Consider the following 27,493-nt stretch of genomic DNA (forward strand, 5'->3'; position numbering starts at 1 on the left):
AGATGACGGTTTGATTACTGAATGTAGTTATCCTATAAGATGTCTTGTGTGATGTTTGAAAATGTATAAAAAGTGGTTTTCAACCCAATATTTCTGTTTGGCCCCCCAGTGAGGGCGTAAGCTGAAATGTTGGGCTTTGATTCAGCACAATGCTGTTTGAATAAAGAAGAAGTTGATGAAATGAGCGAGTCTGTGTACGCTTCTCCTCCTTCAGCTGTGGAAACCACTCGTCCACTTTACCTTGCCGTAGCAGTTGTGCTCGGTGTGCCGGGGGGAGGGACGTAGAGAGGAAGGTATGTAGTCTCACAGCCAGCAAGAACTTCAGACCACATTCATCCAGTGTCTCTCCACCTGGTTTCATGAATGACATAGATAACACTTACTGATAATGATTGTACATAATATTACAGGATTTTGTGGCATGGCGCACTTTTTACTGCATTTCTATCTATTTGGAAAACATGTTTTTTATATTTCTCTTCCCCTTCAGTACCTTTGCTCTTGCCCTGGCTGTCCTTGAGGTCTGTGCTGGTGGTAGCAATGGTGTCAGCCAGAGCCATGAGAGACATTTGCTCCATACGAGTTAAACCAGGCAAACTTGAGTGAAGAAGTTGGCTGGACAGGACTTGGGCATGTTCTGGACCAAAGTATGTAGGACTGTACTGGGACAGGTCTATTACCTACAGATAGAAAGCAGATTGAGGCAGGAAATATGCAATACATGATTCTGCACGTGAATATTAACTACTCACTACACCGATAACATGCACACGTAGACACATTTTTCCAAATACTTTAATCTTTTGACAGAATCCTGACAATCTGCCAACAAGAGGCACGATTTTCAATGCATTAGGTATAAGCATTGTCACAGGCTGTGAATGTCTATTTGTTGAGGCAACTTTATATATAAAATGAATTTTGACATGCATAATTATGCGTGTCTGAACTACACACCAAACTACAAACAGCTTAAAATGTTGCTGTCAACTCTCATTTTTATACATTCTCTTTCAACTAAGCACAAGCCAACAGAAACTGACCTTGTTCCCAGTTTCCTCTTGATCTTTGTCCATGGGGTCCAAGTCCGCAATGCTGGGTGTATGAAATAGCTCATCATAAGCATCTGTGTGACTGGAACCATGCCCACTATCACCGCTCACACTGCCCACTTTTTCTATAGCAAAAAACAGGACAGAACCAATATTGAACAAGGCAAGCATTTCATAAGAGGCATCCCCTCCTGCTGGGCAAACAGCAGATTAAATTAAAATACCAAAGAGCAGGAAATTGTTTCTGCTTTCATACTTATCACTTTGTATCCTCAGAGACACAATGAGAAAAAAAAACTAGAACAAAAATGTGTGGTGGATAAAAATGGTTCTTTCTTTTATACTGTTAATTCTTCTCTTTGTGCTGACTAAAGAGAACTAGAGGAGATCTGTGATGTTTGTCTAACTTAATATTCTCTGACATAATTACAGCAATCAATTCAAATGGCTCTACAGTATCTACCACATTTAGTAAGTTGCTCTAGTTTAGTCTTGTTAAGGTATGTTATTACAGTCAAATATCTGAGGAATTGCTACCATCTGAGTCTTTTTTAAATTTGGTTTTAAAATTGTATTAAGTGCTTTTTAAAGTAATAAGTGTTCCAGCTTTAAGTTCAGAGCTGTTCACCTGCTTTGTGTAATATATTTTTTCTGGGTGCCATAAATTCTTCTAGCCCTGTGTCTAAAGTAAATTCATTTCATTTTAAGTTCAAGTTATTATCAGTAAACATTTTTTTTTCCTTTTTTTTGTCATTTTCCAGGCTTTACCTGGCTTATGTCAAGTGATATTTAAATACGCACCAGGCTTTGGTGATGTGTCCTCATCAGCTGCCAGAAGGGCGTAGAGAGGCAGAGGAGGGATGGAGCTGATCTCTGTGTAGTCTGGGGTGGAGTTCTCTGCTTTGCTGAACATCTTCCGGTCCCTGGCTGTGCTTCCTCCGGCGCTGATGGTTCGAGAACGTACACGTTTCTCTGAGTTGGTGGAGGTGTCTTTAAGAGCCACAATTTCTCCAGCAATGCATTTCACCAAGTGGGAGAGGATGGCTTTGGCACGGTGAACCTCAAGAGAGATTAATTGTGTTATACACACATATCAAAGTTTTGTAAAGCACCCATAACAAGTGTCAACCTACTCTTAAATCTATTTTTATTAAATTAATGCTTCTGTCTTACTACAGCTTCTACAAAGTTCAAACCTAAGAAACAAAATTATGTTAACGGACTAAACTGAACAGCCTGTCCTGTTTACTGAAGAAGAAGAAATAACAAAAAGAAGTAAAGTATATGTAAACAGTACACATATTCAGTAATTTCGTTAACTCACCTTCCCCAGATCCATGAGCTCCAGTAACTGTACTGGGTGGTACTGGGGCAGGGTGGGAAAGAGTTGGTGAGCTGCTTCAAAGAGTCCAGAATCCTCCATCTCTACCGGCAGGTCATATGCTGTTCTCTTCCCACTGAGTTTCTGAGCCAAGCTCATCATTGATCTTGTCAGGGCCTTTTTGGGAGGTGCCAGTAAAGACATGGGAGCCCCAAGACTAGGCCCCTCCTCCTGGCTCTGTCTGACAGCGGATATAATGGAGGAGACACTGCTGCTGATGTCTGTATCTTGGACAATGGCAACATTGGGTTTGGGTGGTGCTGGAGGCTGCCACTGGGAGTAGACATGCATCTCACAGTCCATGCCTACTACTAAGATGCCATCTCGTACCCAGGACAGGGAGACTGGGATGGGTAATGAACCTTCAACAGAGGAGACCAGATCAACTGATCGAAGCAGAACCAGACGCGATAAGCGTTGGTCCCTACTAGCATCACATGACAGGCCAAGTTCTGGAGGTTTTCCAGATAGGCGGCCGTACATATAAATCTTTGTCCCAATACCAACAGTAAGAACATGTGATCCATCCTCTTGGGAGACCCAGTCCAAGTGAACCAGGCTCTTACTAGTAGAACCAAGACAGTGCTCGTTAGGTATAGAGAAGTCCATGTTACTGCCTGGAATATTGGTATTTCCAGTTGTGCTATTGCTAATGCTATAGCTAGCTGTGGGATCTGTGTTGTCCAGGACTATGGTCTGCTCTAGAATCCACTGCGAACCGCCAGTGGACTCACACTGGAAGATACCAATGTGGACCAGTGGTTCTCTAGTATTTGCTGGGAGAGGTCTTGGAGAGAGATTTGAGCTAAGCTGTATAGTAAGGGTTGGGGTCAGGTGGGTGTTGGTAGTGTTGTTGTTGTGCTGCACATAAGGGGAGGAAGCCAGGGTAGGTGGAGAAGTCAGACCGTGAGAGTTCAGAGGGGGCGTCAAGTTGGGAGATGTGTTTGGTGTCTGCCTGTAGGCAACTGCAATCCGTCCAGTGTGACAGCAGCTGACCTCTATCGGGCGACCTTGCACGTTTACTGCACTGCAATTGGGAATGCCCTCCTCCACCAGAAGAGGCCACTCTTCCCATTGATACATCAACTTGTCCAAACCGGAGTGCTCTGTCTCCATGACATTGCACCTCCAGAAGCGCACCTTTCCATCAGAGCAGGAAGTAGCAAGGAGGTAAGGCACACGGCCAGTTGGCAGAGAACACGATGCGCTGAGATGACCTACAAAGAGTGTTAACAATTAACTTTTACAGAAGGCAAATGACATTGGTTGCATTGCTTAATTGTGACTATACTAAAAACATTTGCACATCTACAACATTACTCTTTTTGTTCCAGACACCTTAAACAGAGCTGGAAATTGTTATTCATTTTATTAGAACTTTTAAAAAGTTGTTCCTCACCTGCTGAGGGTGTAACACTGATGGCCTCCACTCCTGCTGGCAGAGCAATCTCTTGGCTGTACAGCCTGTGTGTTGTGAGGCTGAGACGACAGGCGCTCTGCAGGTTGGAAGTGCAGGGTTTACTCTTCTGAGTGACTGGGGAACTGAACGTCTCAAAATTAAACTGAGAGCTGTTCATCGAAGAACCTGTGCTGGTATCCTTCTCTGATGTAGTGTCCTCTGTTGGTACAGACAGAGGAAGGGATTATGAAGATTATGGGACAAGAGGTTACGGTCATATACAATTTATGTGCAAGACCCTGCCAAAATCATTGGACAGGATAAAATAACACAAATTTATGAACATGAGAGCAGATTTATTGCTCATTATTGGACATTACAGCTTCATCAGGAAGCTTGCTTAGTACTTGTGATGCATGCAGACTTTCTCAGGGATAAAACTAGAAAGAGTCCTTTGACATATCTGACATAAAGTTATTTGACTGGGGATTGAACACGACGATAGATAAAAGTGCTCATCTAGTGTGTTCTAACCCTGAAGCAATTCCTTGTAGTGGTGAAATTTGGTAAAAATACCCACCCATTGTGACGGGTCTAGCAGCAAGATGGAGATGCCACATGTGGAGGAGCGAGCGCCCAGTCGGAGTTAATTCGACCACCACGAGAAAAAAACGTGCCGAGAAGGTTGGCTCACTAGAGGCTGCAAGGAAACAACATGCAGGGAATATTAATACCTCCTGCGAAAATCTGTGTTTTTGAAGGAGGTGCAAATGTTTGATAAAGACTAAGAAAAAGTCAATTTAATTTATACCACCATGAGAAGAATCAGGAATTTCCTGTGTGCTCTCTGTTCTCTCATTGCCAAGGATGAGATCCTCCTCAAAAACATGCAGGAGCTGGGTCTCCTTCCCCTGCTGTAGAACACAACAGCATTATCAGACTACATCAGATACAGACACTGAACAACAGGCATCATCCACTGTGTTAGTTTTACATACACAAACATGCACACGCCAAACACACACAACTGCCTGAGGGGATGAGAGAAGATTTTTCTCTCCACCCGTTTTTATTTTTTCATGGTTGACCTTTCGCATCAATGCAGAAGTCTGCTGCAGAATGTTTTATGCGACAAACGGACTAGAATTCATCTATGACTTTTAAACATATTGCAGTTTATATATGTTTCATTTCAAAAGAACGTTGTTACTATATTTTTCATTCAAGACTTTACAGTGTCTCTGTATTATTAGATATGCAAACTCAGCAGGAACAAAGATATTTGTTCACTGAAACACTGTACATTTCATCTATATGTATACTTACAAAGTCAGTAATGGCATCCAGCTCTATAATACACCCTGGTTTTGCTGTGGATTGCTGACTGATGATGTTGAACACCTCTCCAACATATTTCTAAAGAGAAACAAACAACAATTTCACATTATCTGATCATATTTACACCATAGTATTGCAGCAAACATACAGTTGCTATACCAATACACTTTCAAAATTAAAACAAAAGAAAAAAACATGAGTTGTCACAAGATTTATGATGATGACACATTGGCACTGACATGACAATTGATTAAAGAAAATAATTAGCTATCATATGCAATGAAAAAGATACTTCACATGGAAGAATAACAAAATGAATAGATCATGAAAATTAAATATATATTATTAAATATAAAATAATCATTACCTCTTGAGATACTCAGCTGTACTATTATTATCATTATTATTATTATTATTATTATGTATTATTAAGTTAGAAGAATCAGTGACATTGTCATATTGCTCACGTTATCTAACTGTTCTCCTATGTAATTTGTCTTCCAAGGCTGACACTAACAAAGTGAACAAAGACTGCACATTAACACCTTATTACTTAACTGCATCTGTAAAGGTCCAAGGGAAACACAGGTGTGTTTTTTATTGGTGTGCTTCAAACAAAACCAAAGCAATACTAACTACACCCTGCAGAATTTCTCATAGTTTGATAATGCTGGTAGTCAACTTACAGATATCTCAGGATTGGAGACCTCACTTAGGAGTTTCTTGGCTTCAATAACAGCCTGATATAGTCTAAGGGAGTAGCCGTCACTTGCCACAAAGCAGGCGCTGGGAGAGTTACAGTACACACCTAATAAGAAAAAGAAAGAGAAAAGATAAAAAACAGACAAAGGCACATTCTATATAGTAAGGAACCATACATTAAACAAGCAAATCCTTATCTAATTGTTCGAAAATGTTAAGTCTTTATTGATTTTATGGAGCTTAAATAAAGGTGTTTTCAGGTGAGTTGTTTGTTTATCTACAAATAGGACAGAGGGAAAAAAACTTCTAAAATTTGCATTTATGTGGATTTTCATGTCCCATTTTCATGTTTTTCAAGCTTGTCTCATTTGGCCATAGTTAGTTAATCAAGAAACAACAACTTTTAGTTCATATTGCTGAATCACAATAACAGTAATGAATTGAAGCTGTGCTCACTTGAACAGTAATTCGTAAAAGCAACAGAGAACGTAGTTCTCAAAAATTACTAAACTATGAAAATATGTCCTTACCTAAACAGCTGCTGGGGATGAGCGTTGGCAGCCAGGCTACATTAGCAAATGCTGATGCATGAAGAGAATTGATGCGAGCTAACTCAGACACTCCACCTGACAGAGACAGCGGCCCCACAGGGTCCACTCGCCATAAAATCAGCTCACTGTAGATAGCATTGGGATCCTGGGAAATCATACCCAGGGACACTCGGCTGCGCCGTGATCCACCAGGCAGAGAAGTTGAATGAAAGAAACCAGTGGAGCAGGCCTCTGGAGGAGCCAGGATACTGTCTGCCTCCGGCGACCTCAAGGCGTTGTGGTGTGAGGTGGTGAGGAGGAGAGGGAGTAAGGAATGACAGGCTAGGTCATTGAGGTGGAAGCGGTGACCGCAGTAGCGAGACTTGTGTGAAACGCTGAGCACTGTGGAGAAAGCAGAGTCCTCTGCAAAGCTGACTGCCCACTGGTTCAGAGAGCCATCGGCATGTTTAGAGATCATAAGCACATTGGGGGTAAAAATACTTAGTCGAAGACTACTGCTGGGTGCAGCTTTCCCTTGACCTCCGTAGCTAATAAGAGCAGATTTGGTTTGAGGCAACGTGCTCCCAGGTGGTCGCTGTCTGCCATGTTGGATAGCCAGATCCACATTCTTGTTGCAGGCATACATAACCACACTGTGGCTCAAGGAGATAGCATCACCTGTAGGAAATGCTACAGGGATACGGGACACAAACGACACCTGTGAGACAAAGAGAGAGAGAATAGTAAAAAATAACAACTTCCTGTTAGTGATGAAAGGGGCTCAATCAATCAAGTCATCCTGCTTCGTCTGAAAATAAGAATACATAATGAAATAGATAAAGTTCTTCACAGAAATGAAAGCCTATTTGTCAAAGCTGACCAAATTTCCTACACATGTGTAAAGGCTATTGAAGTAGATGACAAACTAATTTTCCAAACGAATTAACTAATGACAAAGGGCCACAACTCTTCTATTCTCCGTTCAGGAACTGAATAACAACTAACTTCTTAAAACTAATGGAGTGACTAAGACCGTTATTGACACTCGAGGGACACAAGCTTCTTCACTTGACTCTTAATATATGTAAAGAAGAAGAATATTCATCAGTTCTCATGCACACATTCAGGTTTCTGTTTGCTAATAAAAGCAGCCAGGTCTAATCAACCGGAATGTTAATGAAACTGGTGAGTCTTTAAGCTGTCTTGCCTGACTGACTGACAACCATGTCACAAAGTTCTCATTATTTTACCACTGCGAAGCAACACATAATTACAATATAACTGTCTGAATGGCTGTATGAGAAGCCATTAAAAAGGAAGTAGACCATCACAGATGTCAACATGATTAAAAATCTCATGAGATGATGAAGAGATGATGAATTAATCCTTTTCTATTTCCCGGAGAAGCACTTCTCGAAAAAGTGAATGCAAACAAGTCACTTGAAAGAGTGACCAAATGAAAAGAGATGTTAGTTGATTAGTTTACAATATTTGCATTCAGTTATACACAAAAAAATATTATTATTTTCTTTCTGCTGTTTTCAATCCTACCACTGGTATGCTTTTGTATGTCTTTATCAGTCTTAAGATGAATGTAGAAGATGAGGGATTCAATTTGTTGATTAAGTTAATAATAAGATAATATCAACAGTGAATTTACCTGAGCTTGTCTGAACATGCCTGGCTGGTATTCATCCAACCAGTCCACATGCCAGACTAACAGGGAGCCGTCCATGGGATGGATGCTGAATAACATGTCTGCCCCTTTATTCCACTCTTCTAACAACACATCCACCTGGTGCTCCACTGCTGCCAAAGGAAGCTCTGCAGCCTCAGGTCCTTGGGGGTCACTTGGCCTGCTACTATGATTGTCTTCATCAAAGTTATCCTCATTTTCAGGCTCTGGAGGAGAATACAAGCCAAAGTACTTAAATGTAAATTCTGAAAATGAATATGCAAAATGCAAATGTAAAAGTGTGATGTTTGGAAAGTTATTTGGACACGAATATTTTGACAGTTTTATGTCAGCTTCATATGCAGACGCCTTCCCATCGTTTTCGTGCTTGAGTCAAATCTTTTTCTGTACTGTACCTTCATGAGAGCATTCACTCTGTTGCTCCAGGCTGCCTCGGAGCTGCTGCAGGAAGACTTCCATAGCTAAAGTGAACTGAAGCTCTTTGTTGTTGAGCCAGTGGACAGTAAAGGGGCCTCCAGGTTCCTCATCATCCACAGCACTCAGAGAGGAGATGGAGGGAAGCAGAGGAATGTCTGTGACACAGAAGTTAGTGAACAATATATTAAAACTATTAGAAAAAGGCAGCAAAAAATAACAGAAATGGGGAATGCTAAAGCATACTTCAAACATACAAATACAATCCTACAGCACTTTTCTGCCTGAAGGCTAAACAAATCTACAGGATTATGCCCTGATTCAGATCAAATTAAGCTGTCCCACAAAAACACAACTTACTCTTAGCAGCTCTCATTAAGTACAAATGCTCACTGGGATGTTAAATAAACAACCCCAGGCAAGTCACAAAATGTACAGCATATTTTATCATAAGAAATACAGAGGTGTAGCCCTCTGACCTCCAGCTGATTTTATCCAGGCAAAGCTAAGAAACTATGCAGTCTCAATGGTTTAGGGAAACTATTGCCATTCTGTGGGTGTACTGCATTCTTTCTCTCTCTTTAAGAAGTACTTTTTACTACTACAACTAAATTTGGACAATCTGTTTAGTATTCCACAAGATGTTGGTAAAACGATCTGCAGGATTATCAGCTTGCTCCAGAAACAAATGTGGTTCAGTCTAACCTGTGGCAGGGTTGATGCTGGCAGCAATGTGGAAGTGGCAGAGAGCGTTGGCATGGGGCATGTGGCTGCTGATCTTCTTGTGGTTGTAGTGTCGGCTCTGATGGTGGGGCAGGCAGCCAGTCAAAGAGGGCTGTGGCAAATCCCGATAAAAGGGGGAGTGCCATAATTCCTGAAAATTCAACTGTGGGAGAAAAAAAATATTAAACAAGTTAGCTAATTAATAAACAATTTGAATATGTTATTCTTACATGTTGCAAAGCCATAACACCAAACAAAAAAGATTACTTCTGTGGTTAGAAATATTTATTTTATGAATGTAGACTGCATAGATTTTTATCAAAGTGTTTTTTTCTTATATATTAAAAAACATATAAAGAAATTCCATAGAGAATAAGTAACTGTATGAATTTCCACAGAGATTAAAATCTTCTTAAATAACTTTAAAAATGTTTGTAGGGTGGAGCAGGGAGGTGTAGCTACAGCTCCCCATCAGCCCTTTCAGACTGACACAGTAACACAGGTTAAACCCGCTTTGGGGAATGAATCAACCTAGGTAAATAAACCAAGCTTCACGACTCTCCTTGGCTTTGTTGAACAGGTGTTTCTCTTAGGAATAGGAATTAAAGTTATTTACTATTCATTATAATTAACTGCCCAATTTGTCTAAAAAAAAAAAAAGAAAGTAAAAGAGAGCAAGAGACATGTGTAGAGAACTGAAACTAAAACTAAACTATTTTTGTTATGTGGTTAATGTTATTCTGGGTAATTCTGTTGTTTCAACGTAATGTTTGAGGAACTGTAGGTCTAAATTTTAGTCTCTGTGAACAGTCACAAGAAGAGATTTACCTTTAACAGTAGTCTCTTGAATAGCTGTCCAGAAGACAGAAATTCTTCAGCATTGTGGTGATCAATTAACATAATAATGTGCTTGAATTACAGATTACTCTTGTGTGGAATGGGTAAAATAAAAAGAGCTGTATAACTGCAGTGTTTCAAGTATTATTGAGATATGTGTCAAGTTAATGTCATCTGTAAAGAAGTAATATATCAAACATTAACAAGAAATGTGTGTAAACTCACAATTTGAATATGCATGTACCATCAGATATAGCAGATGGCAGAAACACATTTCTTATTGGTTGTACATCTAAATAGAAACATGAGATTGTGGTGGAAAATTCCATATTGCTGCCCCCTTCAAATTCTCACATTGCACTCTTATCAAGCAACTTAAGGCTTGATTAATTTCATTGATTTAGCAAGATATGTTGCACTGTTCATCCAACCCTGAGGCATCAGGCGTAGATGGAGGTGGGGGCTGACTCGTGGTGGTGAGGTTTGGTTTTTATTGTGTAAAGCACTTTGTGTAATATTGTATTTGTATGAAAGGTGCTATACATATAAAGTCTGAATGATTGATTGATTGATTATGCCAAAATTGAGTTTAAAATATAGCTCTACATATTGTCCATCCATCCAGTTATAGGAGAAGGGAAGTTACATCAGACTGGGGATTTGACAGAGAAAACATTTTCCCACTGATTAATAACCTAATGACAACACTGGTGTTACCGGTTACACTGGATATTTTACAATATGAGATATTTGTTGATGATACTCAATAACTGTAGAGCGTTTACAGCCGTTCTGTAGTGTACACAGACAGGAACAAACCAGAGGACGACCACCGCGTTAAACAACAACCTGCCGACAACAACCATTGAGACCAGCTTCTCGCTAACAGCTATGTGTGTTTACAGCAGCGAGCAGAGGGGAGGACAAACGTCTCACTCATACTCAGTGCTGCAACTCTGCTGCTGCTACAAACAATCACCAAGCACAGACTTTCGATTCATATTTGTAAAATCCGTCATCTGACTAAGTATTGATGACATTCATTTTACAAATGAGTTTCTTTTATTTGATGAATGTGGGCACTGATGTGCGAAAACATTATAACACCTGTAATACCGACTACTACAGCAAACCTACCTAAGACTCAGATTGCCTTGATCATTCGGCACAGTCTGATTTTTAATGAAACATTCCACACATCTACGTACTCTTACAGCCTTTCCTTAAGGCACAGTAGAGGAATTTGCATAACCTAATGTGCTAACCTGAGCTCTGTAAGTCCCAGTAAGATTCATAACCATTTGAATGTCCATATTAAAATGGATGCCTGTATTATGTTTCACGCCTATTGTAGCTAGGCTGTCAGCAACTACCTAGGTCACATAGCAGAAGACACAACCATTACATGTGTGAGTCAGCAGCAGCAGCACAATGAAATTGAAAAACAGCCATTAAAAGTCAAAGTTACAATTTTTGTGGTGCAGCACAGATTACAGGAAGGAGGCAGAAAGGAGACCAGTATTCCTCACTGATGCTTAAGCTCTACAAAGCTTCAAAAGCCATCTTCTTGTCTGATAGCCAATTAATTTTCCCTTTTAACTCCACTAAGCCTGTTTTTTTCTATCTACATTCTCCGTCTCCCAGTTTGCTCTTGTTTCCTTATCTCTGCAGTGCCCTCATGTGCTACACTAGCAACGGTGAAAATGCCTGGCTTCTACTTCAGGGCCTAACTGGACAAAGAAGATATCACAGCATTTGTGTTTATCATTTCCCTTAAAAAAAACGTATTTTATAAAACATACTTTTTGCATTCTGTAACCAAAATTCGAGGATATTCTCACTGTGACACAGCTATACAAATAATGCTCTTGATTCTGACACAAAGAAGTTGCGCTGGCCCAAGCAGGCGCTTCTTTGAGGTTTGCCAACATTTAAATTTTCTGATGATTGTAGAGGTCATCAAATTGTCAGGAATGAAAGCTTGACATTTGCACACCTACCAAACCATGTAGGTTTGTATATCTATGAAGTGATACTAATATACTTACAGTTCCTATAGTTTGTATTTTTTAAGTTTAATTTTATGACATGATTTATATTCTCATTGTTCTTCTATAGTAAATATAGCTACACATTATAGTTAGTTAGATACATTTACTTATAGCAAGCACCACATTAGATTTGCTCACTTCTTGTGTTGTTCTCCCTTGAGTCTTCCCATTGCAGTTGTTTTTCCTAGAGGGGCCAGCACATCTCAGTGTTTCGCTGTGTTGGCCACCAGTGTGGTTGTTATGGTGACCAGACAGGAGGCTGTCACCTGGCAACAGAGTCTCTGCCCAGAGGCGACACACGCTGTCCTTACAGCAGGTGAGCAAAACATTACACACTGAACCTCTGTCAGGAGAGATGAAGAAAAATGGAAAGGGGGGGGGTTATGGACAAAGGGTTAAAGATAAAGTCCACTGTGCAGTGCTGCACCTGTCAGTAATTGTATTAATCATTTACCATTGATTGTACTATTCAACAGCACATCAAAGAAGAAACACCAGTGGAGAGATAAGTTGAATGAAAGGTCAGAAAGTGAAAGTTTACAAGTAAAGTACTGACACTGGTAATAATAAAAATCTAATCTCGTTTTTAATGTAGGCCATGATTACAGCAGATGGGACCACTTAAGCCCTCTTGAGAAAGCCAAACATCTCAGCATCTTAAATGTTATATTTCATTTATAATTATTCACTTCTAATTCCAATTTTAGCCTCATTCTTTATCAATTTTGCTTCAGAAATGAAAGGGTAACTGTCCTTAAACCATGCAAGTAGTTATCCAATCTGATTGTTTTTGTTGTTGTCTCTAGGCAGAAAAAAGGTTAGCTGGCTCACTCTTTGGTTTGGTTCCTTCATAACTGGGACAGAAGGCCATAGCCATCATAGCTGTGCATGTTTGTTTAGAAAATGACAGGTGAATTAACCAATCATATTGTGATTTATAGTCAGTGGGATCAAAAAAAATCTTATCCCTTCCCAAAGGCCAGAGCTATCCTGCTTGTAGCTTAGGTCACAGCACATACTATAGTTAAGTTTGTCATGTCATAATTCAAGGCTGTCTATTCACGTTGTTTGATTGGTAATGCTCTTGTGACAGCTTACAAGTTATTATGGGTTCATTAAGACCGTTTTGTGTACACATCTAGTAATTGTTTTATTTTAAATAGTCTAACACTAACTTTGCTAGCTTTGATTTTTTGTTTTTTTTTGTTGCATTAATATGTTGTTAGCGTCAGGCTTACCAAGGATTAGTGTCCTGTCAGTAAGTCCATCTTAAAAACCTATTTTCAAATAGTAGTGTATTTATTTCAGCTGTAAGCATCAGACCAAATAAGTTTGGAGACAAATGTATTTTTCTTTCATTTATACATGAATAATAACAGCACACATGACTGTTTGTAGTTTTGTTTGTTTGAGAGAAAGAGCTGCAAGCCGTGAGTGTTACTTAAAATGCTACAAGTGCTTATCCCTCACAAGCTCTTTTGCCCTTGTTGCTGCTTTTTTGGTGTGTGCGTTTTAACAGGGTTAGGCAGGTCATGTCTAACCAGCAAAACAGGCCTTGAAAAAACAGGATACTGATTATTGTTTTAGCCACTACTGTGCAAACCTTCCTGAGGCTGTGGTCTAAATCCTAGAACATAACCAGTGCTTTATAACTTAAACTGCTCTTGTCATAGCCTTGACAGTGTCCGTACCGTGGCATGTACTTGCTGGTCTTCCTCCAAGAAAAGCCAGTAACAGAGCGGGGATGGGCCAGGTAGACAAAGGAAAAGGCCAGCTCTCCCTGGACACTGATATTGCATTCTGGAGGTGTATAAAGTCTGGAAACACCACACTTCCACTTACTGGTGCTGTACCAAACCTTTACTAGGCAGTCATCCTGAAGAGGAGAGACAAACAGGGATACATATATAATTGATGACGAGCAGTAAAGTGTGTTCACCCAGGTTAAAGCCTTTGAGCTGTAATGCATGCGGAAACAACAGCTCAGTTACAACAGAGTTTACAGAATTTGTCCTTGTCAACATGAATGGATAATGCAGATATTTTGGACAAATCAGATTTCATTATAGTATGTTGTACTAAAGGTGCAGACTTTTCTTATTTTTAAATATCGATTAAATCGTTAAGTAGTTTCTCAATGAATCAATTTCTCTACAAAATGTCAGAAATCAGTAAAAAAAAATCAAAAAATGCATCAACATGTCCACAAACGTAGGAACTGTAAGACAACCTACCTGTCCAGCAGTAGCAAAAAATTCCCCATCAGGAGAGAACTTCATCAAACTGACTGGAGAGGCCGTCCTACAGACAGACAGACATACACAAAAAGTTTCAGTATTTTCAAAGCTCAATAATATTTAATAAACAAAAGAGAGAGTAAATAACATCAACTCCTTAAGACATATTTAAAAACTGAAAATAAAATTAAAACAAAAAATGTAAAACCGTAAGATGTACGTATCAAAAATGAACACTGGTTTTACTACAGGATTGTCAACATCATTGAAAATACTCTTGTATATTGGTCAATGACATGATGCTACTTTTTTTGTTTTCATCCACTTTGAGCAAATACATAATTGCTGTTTAAATTTCCAGACAAAAACATAAAACAAGTCAATCACCATCTTCAAAATCAAAGAGGAGCCAGTACCATGTGCATATTTTATACTTCAGAGTTCTTACTTGCTCTGCCAGATGCAACTCCATGAAGACTGGAAGTCTCTTGTGGTCATTTCTGCTTGCTTTCCTTCTTCTTCAGCTTCATCCTTCACTCCATCAACATTAGACCACAACTTCAGGCTACTAGAGCCTGTTAAGAGAGTGCTGCCTGGATATACAAAAAAATACATTCAGTCTTTCAGGAGAGATACCACACATCTTGTATCAAACAAAAGATTTTCTACTGTAACTAGTAGTAATAGTGGCAACCAAACTCTTTAAAAAAAGTAATTTATTGTTAATATTTTGGGGAAATAAACATAATAGTTGATTTCTTGTTTTTGTATGTTGTATACAGAAGTACCTGTGGGGTGCCAGGCCAGGTTCCGTACCATAGACTGCAAAACAAACTGGCCAGTCTTCTGCCATTGGTAATTCAACTTCTGCGCACAAAGAACACAGCAATTTAAAAAACAAAGGCAATAAAGATATCAACAGGAAACAAATGCATAACAAGAACCAACAGTTAAGCTGCTTTCATGTGAGCCACATGTGATCAGGCCACATGGACAACAGCCGTAATACCAAGGAACTTCTGCAATGAAAGAGGTACTGGGTTGTGTTGAAGATGAGTAAAATCTTTCTGTTCCTTAAGACTATTCTTTTGACTTCTCTAATAAAACATGGTTGTTCAACACTGAAAGAGCAAACCTTAGACTTCTGACTTGACCACAGTACATGAATAAACAGTAAATGTGTGTATTACAAATATTCTTCCCTGGTCACTTTCAATGCAGTCCTTTATTCTGTCGAGTTCAAAGCAACAATATTCTGCTTTATTTCAGATATCAAGAGACCTTAGCCTGAAAAAGAAAGGTCTCGTTTTTCACGATGATTTGAACGCAGGCATGACCACAGTGTGACTGAAAGATAATTCAGGTTACTCACAGTCAAAGATGTGTCCTTTTGATCTGGGTGCTGAACTGGCTCAAAAACACACACAGTGCTTCCATAGGAAGCTGCAATCTGTCAGCAGGAGAAAGAAAAGACAAAACCTCAGATTGTAAGACATTTTGTTCGAATACAGAATGAGAAGGTATCACTGGAAACATGTTTTCAAGAGCTAAATACTATTTTAACACACATTTCTTGCTGAAAAGATCCAACATTATACAACATTTAGGCAGTAAATAATAAGTGTGCATCCTTATTTTAAGATGTCTTATACAGCCATTGGAAGCTAACAAAAACAACCTATAGCTTACTATATGTATATATAACTATGATATGTGTCAACAGCTAATAAGAGAAGTCCCTGGATAACAATCCAAAAATACCATGAGCCTATAACAACCCATTGTTGAGTCAACATTGCCTTGTCTACTGTATGCACACCCATTTCTGCATTTTTCAAGTCTACAAGCTCAAATGCTTTCCATGGGAGCCGCAGTCACAATGTTAAACAGAGTGAATGGGAAAAATTTCTATGGCAGTGAACACAAATAACAAGCTTAATAAGGTCGGGGCTTAAATAATACAAGCTGTGTCTCTGATGGGTAAAATAATGTCGACTGTCAGAGAATGAACAGCATGAAGTGAGTCACACACATATACACGTGTACATGTATAAATGGACACAGACGCACACATACAGGCCGTCACATGCACAATGACACAATATCCTTCTAGACGGCCAAGGGCTTGTGTGTCCATCGGGAAATATATATTTGTTTTATAGAGCGTTATAGTTACAGTAAAAGCAATGTAGTTTGACATTTAATCATAAAACAATGCAGCACAAAATGTAACATGTTTTATATAGTAAAAGAACAAACTGTAGGTCCAGTACAAAAAGTAATGTAATTAAGTAATTATACACCTAATCAGGATGAAGTAAATAGCTAACTTTTATTTTTATGTTGTTATGATCATGGTCATTATGATTCCTCTATATATGTATTGTTAATAAAACCCCAAATGACATTTTGAGATCATATCATGCTGAAAAAATACTTCGGTCAACATCTTTAACCTTCAGGAAAATTATATAACTTAACCTAGAAGACTTTCAGCTTGATAACATAATCCAATAAGCCATTTCTAGAAGTTCATTTCATGTCACTGCTTTGTTGCAGAGGTTGCTCACTGTCTCTCTGCATGCAATTGTTTTGAAAACTAAAGATTTATATGACCTGATCCCAGCCCAGCATAGACGTTAAAAATATTTATGTAATCCATCACAGAGTTCAAACTATATAATAATAAAAGTGGACTTGGTATTAAACTTCAGAATTAACCATATTTGCAAAGTACAATATTTCTTTGTGTGCTATTAATGCATCTCTCTAAATGTTATTAAGCAATGCAAAGTTACTGCTGAGTCAAAATTGATGATACACAATAAATTAAAAAGCAGTGCAGAGGCTGGTACACATTAAGGTGCATTCCTACCAAACGCGATTTCGCCCAATCGCACGCCGAGATTACATATAAAGTCAATGCAAAGACGTGAATTTGCGCCGGGCGACGTGATACACCCCTCGTGATGGATGCGTATGCCCGCGAAATTCGCGTCCATCCCGTCAACGTGCGAGTTGCAAATGTTTAACTTTTCCGGCGAATTCGCATGACGCCTGTCAGCGTTGAGATTCTCCCGACGTCACTGACGTATAGCCACAGTTAGCATAGCTGACTTTCCCTTATAAAGTTTTGAAAAAATAAATAAATAAAAAAATAAAAATAGCTGGTTTTCCCGGCATAAAGTTACTGGTTTACTAGATTCAACAGTTAATTTATGTGTGTTTTTGTCAGTTGATGTGTGTCACAGGAAATGGAAGAGCCCCAGGGACAAATATGTGAGAGAAAAGAGGAAGTGATCTCAGCCATGTTTGATGAGAGAAGAAGCAATATTGTTGTTATCTAGTGAAAATGGGCGGGCTCGCTACTCGTGTGAGTGACGCTATAAGGCGAATTTACATTATGGTCACACAATGGTCTCGCGTCCAAACTCGAGCGAGTAGCGCAATGGATTCTCGTTCGTCGCATGAGTAATTCGTGTTCATCGTGTTTGGTGGGAACGTAACATTATTGTATTTATAACAATATTTTCAACAATTATTATTATAACAATGTGTTATATAATGAGACTGGAAAAACGTGTTTCATAGCACTAGATCATTAATGCTTACAACATCTGTTGGATGTCTTGAAACACTTATAATATGAGCGCAGTGGGGTTGTGCTCAAAACTGTGTGTAAACTAATAGGACTGCAAATATCACAATGTGGAGCAGAGCAGTGAAGTGGACCTGCCAAGCATACAAACTGAGCATGCGAAAAAACAGACGCTGGACCATGCTGGAGGCATGTGAGGTTAGTTCTGGCCCAAATGAATTGGATTAAACATCACATGAGGGGAGTGGTAAAAGACTGGGTAAGCACTTTTTAAAAATTTGAATTAGATCAGGCTTGTCTTCTGCTTTTACAAGACTACCACTATTCCCAATTAAAAAATAAACCTAGATTATAGTAACAGCCTGGCAATGATAACTTCTGTCTTTAATAAATTCATCAATTAAAATGTAAAATTTATGAAGACGTAGCAAAGCTGGTGTTCTCCCTATATATGTCAGTGTAGCACTGTTACTCTGTAACTAATTGAAATTTGAAATACTGTGATTGTAGCAGTAATGTAGAGTGGGCCAGAAAACATAAAAAGTATGTAAGAATGCTGCTAGGCTAATATTTGGGATTTATATATATATATGTGTGTGTGTGAATGCATTTTGTGCATACATTATGGTGACAATGGAAAAAGTTTACAGGAAACAAAGAGAAGAGAGAGATGAGGAGTGACATGCAAAAAGACGTCCACTGCTCAAATTAACCTGTGGACGTTGTGGTTATGTTGCATGCGTCTTAACCAGTAGACTACCACACCGTCAACACATACGTGTTAATAAATACAGCCATAAACAAACTACAGCATCACAGGGAACCACTTCTGCTTTGGTCACAATTCATACAGTGACATTTACACAGTTATTAATGTCAGCAACTAAAGAGGTTATATTAAGCCCCTTGTGGTTTATTTACAATGCATGTTTTAATAGTCAAAAAGCACCTCATTACAGCTGTAAAGTCATTAATACAGTCCTTCTGTCTCGATCAACCTGAAACAGGTAGTTTTGTTTCTTCCCCTTTCTTCTTCTTTTTAGCCGACTGTTTTCCAAATGACGCACACTCACGTCAACCACAGGCAACAGATTGTAACCTACGGCAGCTAGGAAAATCCAGGGCTCTGGGTAAAACTCACTAATGTATTGTAATTACCACTGCTGATGATGCCCCCAGTGAAACAAAAAGCAGAGGAGAGGAAGTAGCACGAAGATAAATGACAGCAAAACGCAGTACAGACTCACACACTGAGCTGAAATGAAATGAGTGGATTGGATGAATAAATAAACATATTTTGTTTCTTTCAGAACCAAGGATATGGTGTGGGAAATGTTAAGCATAAAGTTGTGACATCACAACCTTATAAACAGCTCGCTTAAAGTTGCAGTTTCTGAAAAGAGGCTGTGTGCATTTCTCCATGGACTGAGCATTTTGATTCTTTCATAGTATTTATAGAATATCACAGAAGTTTATAAACAACCCCTACAGGGATTCAACACACCCAATGCAGATATTTAAGTCTTCTTTCTTTGGCAGCTTTAGATGTTAAATTGCACAGCAGTATTCAAATGGGGTAGAGGTCCAAAACGCTGGAAGAAACATCAATCTAAAGCAATCTGGGTTAGAACGAAGAGGGTCAAACAGTTTTCAAATCAAATTTTCTGTACCTGCTTAAATTTTGGACAGTTTAAATCATTTATACAAATCAGTAAATTCAGCAAAAAATAAAACCAGTAGTGAATCAAAATACACTATACAATTCTTCACTCTTGCTCCAAAATAATTTCTGCAACTGGGACTAACCCCGACACCACCTTCCTTCACAAACCAGTGAAGACCTGATCAATTTACACATTTAGAATCAAAATAACTGGATTTTTTTAACAAGCAGAAAACACACACAAGCAATATTTTCTTTGTCTCCGTGCTACAAACGGACCAGAAAAACAATAAGAAACACTACGAAGACTGCATGCAGTAACTATTCACTTTCACAAATCTTTCCCAGTTGCAAATTACAAACACATCACACAAGATCTTTTGTTAGTGCCGATACTTAAAATCATTTTGGGGAGAAAGATTATCAGTGAAAAGACATAAGTGAATGTGCCTGCTCTATCAGTGCTTGCTTTATTAGATGATTTTCCCCTCATTTGGGAGTTCATGACAGGAAGCTGAAGTTCATTAAAACAGCCTTTGATGTTTGTTGCAAACAAATGTCTTTCCTGAAAACATAAGCTGCCAACACTTAATGGGAAGACGACATAGCATCCCACTAATGTGCCTTCTGCAAAACAGCTACAGTTAAGTCTAAAAAGCACGACTCACAACACAAATGTTGTGGACTTTTCAGCAAAATGTGGGTAAAATTAATAGTTATGTGCAATATTGCTCAGTTACCTACCAAGTATTTTATAAAAAACAAATTCCACCAACCAATGTTGTGTAATCATTAAAATATGGCAACGTAAAACTAAAGAAAATCACGTGAATCATGCTGCTGTGCACATTTTTAGTGCCCTCTATTTTTCCTTTTTAAATTTTGGCCATGAAGCAAATTAGGTAACTATTTCTCTGTTTTATTTTTCAACATTAAACAACTTTTTGTAAATGTTTGAAGTCTGACCACTCCATAAGGGGATAGCATTGAGAGTAAAGTATGAACATGTTGCATTGTAGTTGTATTGCACACATTTTGCATTGTTAATAACACAGAGAAGAAACTATTTCTGCAGCAAATCCTTATTCTGCAATTGACCCATACAGTCTTCAATTTAAAAGGGGACACCTAATGAAAGATCCATGAGCTTGCTTTGATGGAAGTTGTTCAACAAACTTCTTTTTTTGGCAAGAAAATCTGTACTATTTAACTGGATCAATGAAAAAACCCTGTACTGTAATACATTGGTATAGATGTTTTTACAAAGATGAGGGTTAGTGCCGAGATAAGAGAGAGCTACTGTATGGTTATGCAGATATGGTGACTTGCCCAATGACTTGAGTGTCACTGGATTGGGGGGTTTCTGATGTTTTTTAGGGAATACGCAGCAGAAATGAAGAAAATGGTATTTGAATTTAGGTTAATTCCTAAGTACACATCAGACCAAGTGTCCAACATGACAGAGCACAACTCTATTATTCTTACCTGTCCTCCCTGCAGTGAGCAGTCGACACAGCCGACCTGGATATTGCCATGTTTGGCCCCTGGGATGATCTGCAGTCGCTCAAAGTCACTGCCCAGAATCACCACATCACAACCAGACGCATAGGCCTATAAACAGAGAAGGAGAGCAGTGAGAAGAGAAGAAAAGAGAGAGAGATGGAGATGACACTCAGATCAATCCAGAGAGAATTGCATCAAGGGTCACTTTAACTGCACTTGTCCTGGAGTCAGTGTCACAATATGACGCATGCCACCATATGACAGCTCTGGAGTACAAGCAGATAAGATTAGAAATTCTTTGCTCTATTTCTGCGGCTCTCAGAAGGGGATCTTCACGTGAGCTGTGATTCACTGTGACTGTGCCTCCTTCAACAAGAGGACAGGGGACATAAATAGTTCTCCTATTGATCCACTCTCTGAATAGCATGGGGGAAGTATTTCATGGAGCAGAGTGAAAAGGCAGCCAGAGGTGCTGCCTGGGTATCTCAGAAGTGCAGTGCAGTCTTAAACCTAAACAAAGACTTCCTGTGGTATAGGAAAGTGTTTTTTTACACTATTAAACATTATCTAAACTACACAGCACAATAGCACAATAACACAGACTACCTTCTAAAGTAATTTTAAAGTAGCATTCATAAATGTGGTTATTGGATGGGGCTAACCCATGATATCATTGTTATTCTGAAAACATTTTAGTCAATAGTTCCTCTTCCTTTATGTCATGGGTGTAAACATTTTTACTTGTGTAGTCTCCACTCTGTAAGTTATACCAAGAACTAATAGACATCAAAAATATTGCCACAAAATGTTTCAATACTTCACATTCATATTGTATATCATACAATATTGAATCCAAACCATCATATACTGAGGGTATATTGACCTAGCAGGTAGAGGTACTGTTCTATTCAGCAAAAAACAGTTGAATGATATCACAGAAAATCATATCAAATATTTGTTATGCAGCTGCATCCAGCGCTACACAGCATACCATACCTGATGAAAGTGGGTGCTCCTCAACCATACCATTTTCAGTGTGGTTTGGCATTTAAACAAGAGTATACATGAAAACAAGTTTTTTTTTAGTTTTAGCAGAAAAGCTGACACCTTTGCCTTATGCCCCGGTTACTTTGTGAGATATACCTAACACTTAAAATTGTGTACTACTGTACAACTATTACAGTATGTAAAAATATACTGTCCTATATACTCCTGTCCTAATACAATGTCATAAACTCTCCACCTTGGAGTGTAACCAGAATAACATAGTTTATGACGGGATTGGAATGTTACCTGCCCCTCTGTAAAGTATTTTGGATTAAGTGTCACAAAGTATCATTTACAGAGCTTTTGTTGCTTCTCTGTAATCTCAAATTTGCTCCCTCAAACACTGATGACCAAAACTCCAAACTTTAGTTAAGCTATATTTCCAGGTAGTTTGGACCCAGAAGAACTGATAACAGGAACTGAACTTGGAACTTTATAGTCCCTGTAGTGCAGTGCTGTCTGTGTTTCCACCACATCTGAGGAACCAGGTAGATCATGCAAATTAGACCTACAGTATGAGGAATTTTGAAATTACGGAGGCATTTGAGATGCAGTATTAACACATCAACTTCACAGATTTGCCCTGTTTTTTGTATTTACTGCTGCATGATCAATCAATCAAATCAATCAATCAATCAATCAATCAATCAATCTTTATTTGTATAGCGCCTATTCACAACAAAGTTATCTCAAGGCACTTTACACATAGAGCAGGTTCTAAACCGTACTCTTCAGGTTTTAATTTTAAAGAGACCCAACATTCCCACATGAGCAAGCACTCAGTGACAATGGCAAGAAAAAACTCCCTTTTGAGTTGGAATAAATGAATGAATGGATAAAAGACGGAGTGGAAGATAATACTTTGTCTCCACAGTATAACATCTGTTGAGTACTTGACGGTTATATATTTGTGCTTTAGAACGTAACCACCATGAAACTAACAGAAAAAAACATTTTATTTGTTTCATTCTCGGGCTTCTCTGTACCACTGCTCCCTCCTCGCTCGTTCACCACCTCCCATTTTTCTCTCTGGCTTGCTGGTACTCTCAGTTTTCTCTTTCTTCTTCTCTCGTCTTTTATAAAGCCTGTGGCAAAAGCCGACAACAAAGCCTAACTTCACTTTTAACAATAACAACAACAAAAAAAAAGAAATGTCCTCCCCTTGTCCTACACTGGTCCTTAATCAATATGAGTACTTCATGTTTTATGAATGAAGCAGTACACAAGTTGAAGCTGCTGCACTGGTGTGTTTGACCAGTCAGCGATAATCATCCCTGCAAACCCCAACAACACAGCTCCTGTACTTTTGGAAAATACTACCCGGCCAAGCAGGTACTTTTTGGGGGATAAAGCAATTTCCCTTAACTTCATTTAGACACTGGTCCATCTGGTGGAAATGCAGGTAGACAAACTGAGTTACTCAAAAGGTTCTTAGTACCTGGGAAAAGTTTCTGTGGTCATGGTCCATACTGTACCTCTACTCTATCAACCACATTTACATTTAAAAAACAACTCAATTACAAAAATATGTTCTCCTTAGTGTCAGATCAGTTTGGCAAAAGCCTCAGAACTGGAGCTCCTGAATGGCTGGCATGGAAATGTTTCCAGAGCTTGAAATATCTTACCGTGAATGGCACGTTGTTGACGCTCCCTACAGAGAAACAATTGTCCCCAGGGTTGACAGCCCCAGTGAGGACCTGATGGAGATTCATGACTCTTGTTTATAGTCCTGGTGTGTGATCCTCCCTTCCTCCTCCGTTCTCACAACACCCTCCAACTCCAGGTGAAACTCATGGGAAACCATGTGAAGTATGTGCTCATCTTCATCTGTAGCCTGTAGTTTTACGTCAGTGTCTCTACAGACAAGCTGTGAGGGAGAGAAGAAGGGACAGATAAATCAGAAAGATGTAAGACTGTTTTGGTTCAGTAACCGTCAAGCCCAGACTATAATATTTACCTCCAAACAGGGATTTAGCGATTAACCCATTTCATTATTAACAGTGCTGCAAAACTTCACAGTTTTGTAATCATGAAGGCTACACTGCTCACTCTCAAAAAAGGGTCATTATGGTACATTATTTTTCTATGAACATCAGTTATACTGTGAGGAAAGTTAAACAAAACTGGACAGTTTACAAACCTGCATAGTGCGTACATGGTCAAAATATTAGGATACACAAAGTTAGGGTACACAAAGTTAAACATGCTGTCAATTAAAACCAATAAAGTAGCAGTGAGTTAAGTGTTGGGCTTTCGGGGCAAAGTAAACTGATGGCAACAAAGCGAGAAAAGCAGCATGTAACTCCCTCAAGGGTTACTGTGCAATCATTTACATCCTGTTGCTTCCTTCCATCCGTGCTGAGTAAACGTTAGGTACGGTCTAAGTAAATATGTCAGGTGCAAAAAGCCCAACCTAACTAACCATCATTATAACATGGGATCTATTTAGTGAATAACACCTGCTTATGGGATGTTCTTGATTTATTTCTTTCATTTTTACTAACAAAGCAAAAAACAAACAAACAAACCCAAAACCAAAACAATAATAGGACATTCTTAGGTCACATGTCAAATTAGAACATTTATTAACAAAATATTATTAAAAATGAATTTAAAAAAAAGATAATGATAAAATGATAAAACACTTAAAATACAATATTTAAGACATTAAAAAAAACTTAAGTCATAACTGCAATGTCCAATCAAAGTTCATCTTGGCTTATTCATTTTTTTAACTGTTCTTGTTCACTTTTAGCCTCAGACTGCCTCTGGGACTGCTGTAGTTCAGCCCACTGTTGCAGAAATGTTGGTGAAGTCAGTGCCTTGAGCTCCCTCTTCAAAACAAAGCATGCTCATGTGATTTTATCCATCCATAGTACTGTGAAATAAATTAATGCACAATAATTGTGAAACTGAGATTCTCCCTCAGGGTATTAATTGTACCATCAATATCTATAATCGTTGCATCCCTACTTCCAGATATTGACAACAATTAGATTAATTATTACTAATTCACCGTACTGTACAAATCAATAGTTTTTATAACCTTTGCTGCACCAGTCCAAAATGTAATGAAACCAGTCTCACGATGGGACCCTGAGAAACAACATATTGGTACTATCCTGAGAGGAACCACTACAAATAAGCATTAAACCTATCTGTCATTTTGATGTGAGAGCTCATTTAATCCAAGTGACCTATCTCCTCTTTTATATCAGCCCCTTTTAGAGGTTGTCATCAAGTGATCGTTCACAGCACCAGAAATGCAGTCGGCTTGATTATGGACAAACTACTGAGCATGCAAAGAAACGTAATTGCCGCCAGTGTGGGTAAAAAGGTCTATTTACCTGCAGTAAATAAACAGTGACAGACAGACAACGTGAAGCTGTGTAAATCCAGTGTCACATCCGTTGTTTGTGTAAAAAATATTTGGAGTGGTGAGATTAGCTTCTGTACACCGCCCAGGTGGAAATGGGAAAATAATTCTCCAAGTATGACAGAAACAATGTAGTTGAGAATTCAAAAAGGCAACAGTATGACCGTAGCAGCAATAGAGATTAAAAGTTAAGTCATTAAGAGTGTTTACATGGAGTCTGATAGATTTCATATATATGATGCATATCTAATTGAATATAAACTTCTACAGAGGCACTGAATAAGGATTAACTACTTGAGGTGATTGGAGCGTTATTAGATAACACCTCATAACAGAAAGTCTATGACTCTCTTTTTTATTTATTTATTATGGTTTATTTAATGTGGACAAATACAATATACATAGACAGGCTAGAAAAACTGTCTGATGCAACTATCACTGTGTTTTTAAGAAATGCCCCTGAAAGTACAATGTCAGCATGCTTGCAACAGCAGGCCGAATATGTATAAAAAAGGCCCCAATTAAAAAGGGTGCAAAGCAGGTGTCAGTGAGCCAAGTGGGTCACCTTAGTACAGGCTCATACCTTACTATAGCACCGCAAGACCAGTTAATCCACTTCTTCTTGTCTATCTGTCTTTTGTCCACTTTACTTTACTCCAAACACAATGAGAGAAATTAACAAGTACTGAACAAATGAGCTCGTATTGCACGTCTAAAAGCTTTACTGATAAATGCATAACTTGCTGTTCAGATGATGTTACATCACAAAATGACATCTCTTCAATAAGTGGAAAGCCTTGAATGTCAAAGTTTGGCCTACATCATGAAGACAGAGTGCAGCAGTGACGTTAGGCTATTTTATAAGTGGAGAAAATGAGTTATGTGTCCTGTGCTGTGGCAACTCACGTGATAACATTTTACACGCCAGCGCATTAAAACATCGCTAATGACAACACATCTGACCAACGTTGTGCTACCAGCTCAGATGAAACACACCATTAGTCGAGCTGCCCAGTTATGTTTTAGCAGACACTTCACACACATTATCTAAATTACCTGTTTTCGAGTCCTTGAATCATGACGGTAACTTAGCTGTCAAGTTTAGCTAGCCACCTTTGGATTTAAAAAAATAAACACCCTAACACAAGTGCTACATCAAGTAATTAGCGACTCACCTTGTGCTGCTACTTTTGCTACGGCCTGTTGATATAACGTCAATGGCTAGCCCCTCTTTCAGTTGCTGTCTTTGAGAAATGTAGCTCTCCAAGTAACATTAAATGTTAGGGGACTTGGTCTCCTCAGTTAAGCTAGCGTTAGCAGCGCACTAGCTTGTGAAGCTCTCTTTTGGCGAGCTCTTGAGCTACAAAGCTAGCTGTAGAGCAGCTACCGCACACATTTAGTGCCCGACAACCTGTTTGCCAAGACTATAATACATTTAAATCTCAAATACTAACCATAAGAAGGAGCCAACCTCTCCCCAAGGTTAGCAAATAAAACGCTTCATAAGACGAAGCTTTTCCTAATGTTGAAGATGTGTCATGATAATGACTGTTTCGCTGCAATGCATCATGGTCCTTGTAGTTGCGCTGTGAGAGCACACCGGCAGACCAGATGTTGACAGGACGTCACCTGGCAGATGTTTTCATATAACGAGGTTACGAATTAATTTTGGTGATATTACTTAAATGTTATAAATTGCTGTTTACATTATGTTGGGCCTTCCTTGTTCAAATGAATGTTTTAATAAAGTAAATTAGCCTATAGTCTACTTTAGCCTACACGTATCCCCAAAATGTCTACAAAACGTCATCAACTAAATATAATAGATTTCTAATAGAGCATGACTACACTGTGTTTTTGAGGGTAATATACAGATAAATATAATTTTTCTCATAAACTTGTGTAGAAACATCTCTTAATTTTGCTTTTAAAGAACTTTGACCTTA

At 38.7% G+C, this 27,493-nt stretch overlaps 1 protein-coding gene across 5 annotated transcripts in view; it reads right to left on the minus strand.

Annotated features, from left to right (window-relative positions):
- LOC133979120 (dmX-like protein 1) overlaps positions 1 to 27,096 on the minus strand; it is a 58,990-nt gene extending 31,894 nt beyond the window's left edge. For 2 of the 5 annotated variants that reach the window (XM_062417565.1, XM_062417563.1), the window contains exons 1-23: positions 26,723 to 27,096; positions 23,797 to 24,038; positions 21,107 to 21,232; positions 15,733 to 15,810; positions 15,149 to 15,227; positions 14,809 to 14,953; positions 14,358 to 14,424; positions 13,815 to 13,999; positions 12,262 to 12,466; positions 9,218 to 9,398; positions 8,494 to 8,670; positions 8,063 to 8,304; positions 6,403 to 7,120; positions 5,857 to 5,978; positions 5,159 to 5,248; positions 4,647 to 4,746; positions 4,413 to 4,532; positions 3,833 to 4,051; positions 2,377 to 3,650; positions 1,854 to 2,112; positions 1,044 to 1,177; positions 494 to 680; positions 241 to 351 (exon numbers count right to left, since the gene is read on the minus strand). In XM_062417565.1, the coding sequence (XP_062273549.1) occupies positions 241 to 351; positions 494 to 680; positions 1,044 to 1,177; positions 1,854 to 2,112; positions 2,377 to 3,650; positions 3,833 to 4,051; positions 4,413 to 4,532; positions 4,647 to 4,746; positions 5,159 to 5,248; positions 5,857 to 5,978; positions 6,403 to 7,120; positions 8,063 to 8,304; positions 8,494 to 8,670; positions 9,218 to 9,398; positions 12,262 to 12,466; positions 13,815 to 13,999; positions 14,358 to 14,424; positions 14,809 to 14,953; positions 15,149 to 15,227; positions 15,733 to 15,810; positions 21,107 to 21,232; positions 23,797 to 23,883 (4,906 nt within the window). In that variant the 5' untranslated portion in view covers positions 23,884 to 24,038; positions 26,723 to 27,096. Of the gene's footprint in view, positions 1 to 240; positions 352 to 493; positions 681 to 1,043; positions 1,178 to 1,853; positions 2,113 to 2,376; positions 3,651 to 3,832; positions 4,052 to 4,412; positions 4,533 to 4,643; positions 4,747 to 5,158; positions 5,249 to 5,856; positions 5,979 to 6,402; positions 7,121 to 8,062; positions 8,305 to 8,493; positions 8,671 to 9,217; positions 9,399 to 12,261; positions 12,467 to 13,814; positions 14,000 to 14,357; positions 14,425 to 14,808; positions 14,954 to 15,148; positions 15,228 to 15,732; positions 15,811 to 21,106; positions 21,233 to 23,796; positions 24,039 to 26,722 lie in introns of all 5 variants that reach the window. The other 3 variants (XM_062417564.1, XM_062417561.1, XM_062417562.1) reach the window with 2 other exon arrangements.
- Between the last annotated feature and the right edge of the window lie 397 nt (positions 27,097 to 27,493).

The sequence above is a fragment of the Scomber scombrus genome, chromosome 4, assembly GCF_963691925.1.
Source record: "Scomber scombrus chromosome 4, fScoSco1.1, whole genome shotgun sequence".
Classification (NCBI taxonomy): domain Eukaryota; kingdom Metazoa; phylum Chordata; class Actinopteri; order Scombriformes; family Scombridae; genus Scomber; species Scomber scombrus.